Source organism: Cephus cinctus, unplaced genomic scaffold (genome assembly GCF_000341935.2).
Source record: "Cephus cinctus unplaced genomic scaffold, Ccin1 Ccin1_scaffold2529, whole genome shotgun sequence".
Classification (NCBI taxonomy): domain Eukaryota; kingdom Metazoa; phylum Arthropoda; class Insecta; order Hymenoptera; family Cephidae; genus Cephus; species Cephus cinctus.
The window spans coordinates 70,045-75,096 of NW_014334289.1; the positions used below are offsets into that span (position 1 = coordinate 70,045).

Genomic DNA, 5,052 nt, shown 5'->3' on the forward strand with positions numbered 1-5,052 from the left:
GGGGGGGGGGGGTACAGTTTGATTCGTAAAAACTGGAGCATAAAATCGGGAGCCTCGCTAATTCGATGTTCAGGATCTTTAATTAGTCCTGCGCGAGACTAAGGTGCCGATTTGGTATCCTCGCGCGATCTGTTTCTACTCGTCGGAATTCATGATGTAGTTAGGCCCAACTCCTCCCTTCCCCTCGTTCGTACGGTGTATTTAGGCATTAGTCCCTCTCTCTCTCTCTCTCTCTCTCTGTTTGCCCGCATCCGGCACTTCCTTCCTCACTTTCCTCCTAGCTTTCCCTGACTTCCTCGTTCCCTTCCGAGCAGGAAATTGTTTCCTTCGATGCCTTTGGGACCGAAGCTCCCGCGTCTCTCTTCCTCTCCGGCAGCATCAAGAGAAGAAGGAATTAATCGACCATGGGGTCTCCCGATGGATACACCGAGGCGCATCGATCGGACACGGGGTGTAGCAGGGATTTAAGAAGAAATAAAGAAACCCGGAATCTGAATCGTGGCAGGAAATCCGCGAGTAAGTCCACTGACGGGAATTAAATTCTAAACGTTTCCGTCTGCTGCATTGAGATTCCCATTAAGCGAATAAGACCAATGGCTCTTCGGCTCTTTTCGACGCTTCGAATATTCCTGCATTTGGGTTATTTATTTGGAGAAATGAAGAACCACGCAGGTGCGTCGACTCGAGACTGCGACCGGAAAAGCCTAACTCACTTGTTTCATGTAATCGCACGAATTTCACTTAAAAAAGGATTGATGGTAAAATGAATTTTTTGTGAATTTCAGGATGCTGGGCGGCGTGGGAGGCCGGCACGTGTCTACGCGTCGGCGAGGCAGTAGCCCGCTGGTGCGTGGGGGTGCGGGCCTCGGTGCTGCCTACGGTGCCCCAGGTGCCCCAGGTGCCCCAGGTGCCCCAGGCTTTGGGACCGATGCCAGCATGGTGCCATCCGATGCCCCCAGATACACGAGGAGACGCCGGGCCGTTACCACCAGTGACCACAAGAGCTGTGCACTCATACAGACCAGACTCAAATTCGGCGACATCATGTGAGTAGACGGAATTTCTCTTTGGGGAGTCCACTTTTCTGTTTTATCAGTTTCCGCGTTATCTGCCGAGTCAAGTTGCCGACGTCAAGTAGCAGCTCGCTGCGAAGTACCTGTTCACGATCAGAGTGGTAGCTTCTAGGTCGGCAAAGAAGGACGTTCTTGTCCGACTCATCCCTTCGTCGGTTTAACAGGGCGCACGGAGATGGTTACCGACGTTGAGAAGCTTCCCTCACTCGCAGCATCCCCCTTTCGGTACAGAGCAATAAGACGGTGATATTGGACGAGGGAAACTCGATGCGTCTCTTCGCGTTTACCTCTTGGCCATTTCAGCTGATTTTACCTTGCGACAGTATAAAAGCACCTTTGACGATAACAATTTGGAGAATCCATGTCATTCAGCACATCCATTGTTGGGAATCGTTGCGTGATAGACGAGGCCACGCCGTAGCGTGTCCTTTAACGTGTAAAATGGTGCCAGCACTGCAGCCCCTATTAAAGTCCAATGTATCTAGAGGTCCGTACTCTGCGGATACACCGTATATGGTCTTGGTGCTATCGATCGGACTTTGATTGTTTGGCCATTATTTTATATTTTTAGCACGGCCTCTGTCGTTGCTCGTTACTAAATCTAATTACCCTTTCTCATGGGGTTAAGCGGGCGGCCCAGCCTCTTCGAGTCCGATCGGACGATCCAGTCCTCTGATCCTCTTCCACTGTGCACGTGGCCATTGCTAATGTGGTATTTACGAAAGGAGTCAAGAGCAGCGATCATCCACTCGAATGCAATGCATTAATGGGATGCTCCCGTGGCACCGAACTCTGGCTTCTCGCCTTATGGAGATATATATATATATATATATATATATATATATATATATATATATATATATATATATATATATATATATATATCTGGCCGGTCACTGAAGAGGCCATTTTGCAAATTGACAGAATCTCGGGATGCCGATTAAAGTTAGGGTCATCCCGGTGGCTCGAACGGGTCCGTAGCTTTGGGAAGAACGAGTCGACGGATTCCAGTGGACTCGAGTCGAGTCGAGTCTCGGGGGCGCCTGCCTGCTGCCGCCGTGAATCAATACCCGCATTGCGCGTGCCACCTCTCTGACTCTCTCGGCTGTTCCACCATTTTCCTCGCACTTTCCAGCCCTCGCGCCTCCCTCGCGCGCGACCCTCTTTCGCCTTGCGAGGCAGAGCGACCGTCGTGGAGAGAGAAAGTGACGAGCCTGAGACGCATAGGGACCTCGCGAGCGGAATTCGGTTGTCCCGCAAGAGCTGGGAAGTCTATCGAAACAGCCCTAAGCGGGTAGATGGAAAGAAAGCAGGACAATAACGAGGGCTGCCAGGACGGCCGCGACTTATAATTCTCTTTGGAGACTTTCTGAGTAATGGAGACCCGGGTAAACAATTTTCCATTTCTCCGCAGCGAAGAAGGGGCAGCTTCAAAAGTCTGATTCTCCAAATGTCTGGGCTTTGGATTTGTCCGTTGCGAAAGGCCGGGTAAAAAAGAAGAGTGCGCAAATGGCGGAAATGGCGAAAAAGTAATGGCTGCCCGAGGGGGGTTGCAGGTACGTAGACTGTGGAGAGTCCAGACTGATACTCTAGGGAAAGAATGAAACCTTATTATTCTATCCGATGTAAGGTGGAATAAATCCGCTCGGGGGTCGTTCGCGAAGCGTGCACACACATTCCATGCACAGCTATGTGTAATGAGATCTATCTAGGTACAGGCGCGCATGGGATACCGATGGAGGCAACGTAGCCAGCGTTGGGTTGGGTTGGGTTCGGATGACTTGACTACCGAAGCCACCACGATGTGCACGACGTGCACGACGTGCAAACCTCCGCAACATGAGATCTCAGCCCCGCAACGAGTCGGGGAGGTTGAGAAGGATGAGAAGGTTCAGAAGGTTGAGAAGGTTGGGAAGGATGACTGACAGACCACGATGGATCGCATGACTAGGGCAGGCTGGTGGAGCAGCGTCTCGGAGCCTGGTAGCTCAAGGGTTGAGGAGTGCTGCGACTGAGCTTGCAATCGAGGGGCAGTTGTCTCGATCTGCCGTAGTTCGAGGGGATGGAATGCGCGATCGGGGTAGCCCGTGCTCGATGGTTCTCGATGGTTCTCGATGGTTCTCGATGGTTCTCGATGGTTCTCGATGGTTTTCGATGGTTCTCGATGGTTCTCCATGGTTCTCGATGGTTCTGAATGGTTCTTTGCTGGGGTCAAACCAGTCCTCTCGCTCATGAGGGGATATTTTATCGCAAATAATTAGCCCACGGTCCGATGGATCGAACCTTGGGACGGTGTTTCGCGTGTAGCGAGGAAGATGCCGGCAGGTGGGAGGAGGGTGCCTTGGCTGGGGGTCGCAGGGCTCGAGGGACGTGACGTGTGTGTCGCACACAGAGACGGGTCAGCTGCCGGATCTGACGCTACGTACTGCATGACGTCACCCAGGCCACTTTGATCGATCAATCGAATGATCCGATTATAATATCGCAGGATGGATTATCGCGTCTCGCCAGACGAGCGTTTTCCGACGGCCAACCGACTGTCCCCCTCTGTCTTCGTGCGACCTAAAATTAGAATCCACGGAACATCATCGTTATCATTCCGCCATGACGGTCCGTGCTGTCGCACCGCTCGGTAGTCTTATCCCTCGCTTATTCCTACTGGGTGTCCAACCAGAAGGTCACTCGAGCGTTTGTCCATCCTCCGAGTTAAGGGATGATGATGTCCCCGAGGATAGGACTCGTTTCCTCTTTTAGGCCTATAGATTGTGACGGGATTTTTCGATTCAGGGTCACAAGGCGACACCGGGTACCGATACAGATAACGTTCTCGATTTCCGGTTCCCTTCGGGTCGCTACCCTACTCAGAAGCTGCGCTCTCGGGTTGATTCGTGCAGTTAGGCCAATGCTCTCGGGAGATTTCGTTATTGTTTAGTTGAGGTCGAGGTGCTCGAATCCGCCGTGGGGAGATAGTCTCGACGTACCCAGTTCCCCGGCAGAGGGGAGTACCCGACGGAGACGTCTCCGCGGGCCGGCAGAAGCCCGGGTGACATACCGGCGCCCCACTGGAGATGAGCAAAGGCCTGTAGAGTAGGCGGAGATCAGGTTTTGTTACGATTAAGGGTAGGGGAGGAACCCTCTGACCCGAGTTCAGGATGCGGTGCCCAACTGTCTCCCGGTGCCCTGGGGAGGATCTTCAAAAGTGTTACGTACCGATCCGCCAAGGAACGCTCTCGATTTGGTTTAAAGGGACGAATCGAGGAAGATGGAAGAGTTATCGGCTATAAGGATCTCGACCAATCAGATGATCAGAATGATTAGTTCTCGAATTTGGCTATTTTGTCGAAGCAGTCTGTCTCGGGGCACCGACCGACGTGTCACGGGCTGCCTCGCGCTCCCGTGCTGTCTGTTGACAGTTTTTCTAGTTTCGCGTCGATGCAATGTAGCAACTTCTCGCGTTGCTCTCGCGATATCCAGGAAATTCTATGGATTTCCTATGCGTGTTCCGGAAGTGCAGTGTCGTGCTCTAGTGCAGTGCCCACCCGAGGGTCCTTCGGATACGGTTCTTGGCCTTCTCGGATTAGCTGCACCAGCTCCGGTGAGTCTCCCGATTTATTAATTGACCAAGGGATTTCGATTTGATAGTTCAGATTCGTTCCGTTACGTTCTCGATTCGTTGCTCTCTGTATCTCAAAATAGGCTTCTCCAAGATAGTTCGTTCTCGGATTTTTCGCTATCGGTGTCGAGTTAAGGAAATAATACGTTACAAGATATAGTTTCCAGGGCATCCTCCTAGTTCTTCTGTAGGCATTATCTAGAGGAAGCGGCACTGGGCTCAGCGTGCAACGTGATCAAAACAAAGGTGGCCTATAGGGGTTGGCCGTTCCTCGCGTACGTGTAAATACGTGTGCAGTGTGCACACGTGTGCACACGTGCATAGCATGCACTTGCAGGAGGGTTGAGATACGTTGCGTGGGTGGGG

The 5,052-nt window shown here is 52.1% G+C and overlaps 1 protein-coding gene across 6 annotated transcripts in view; it reads left to right on the top strand.

Annotated features, from left to right (window-relative positions):
- Positions 1-5,052, top strand: part of LOC107274211 (voltage-dependent calcium channel type A subunit alpha-1) — an 83,033-nt gene that overhangs the window by 17,446 nt on the left and 60,535 nt on the right. For 3 of the 6 annotated variants that reach the window (XM_025091455.1, XM_025091459.1, XM_025091456.1), the window contains exon 2: positions 786-1,046. In XM_025091455.1, coding sequence (XP_024947223.1) covers positions 787-1,046 — 260 coding nt within the window. In that variant the 5' untranslated portion in view covers position 786. Of the gene's footprint in view, positions 1-785; positions 1,047-5,052 lie in introns of those variants that run through there. The other 3 variants (XM_025091454.1, XM_025091457.1, XM_025091458.1) reach the window with 1 other exon arrangement.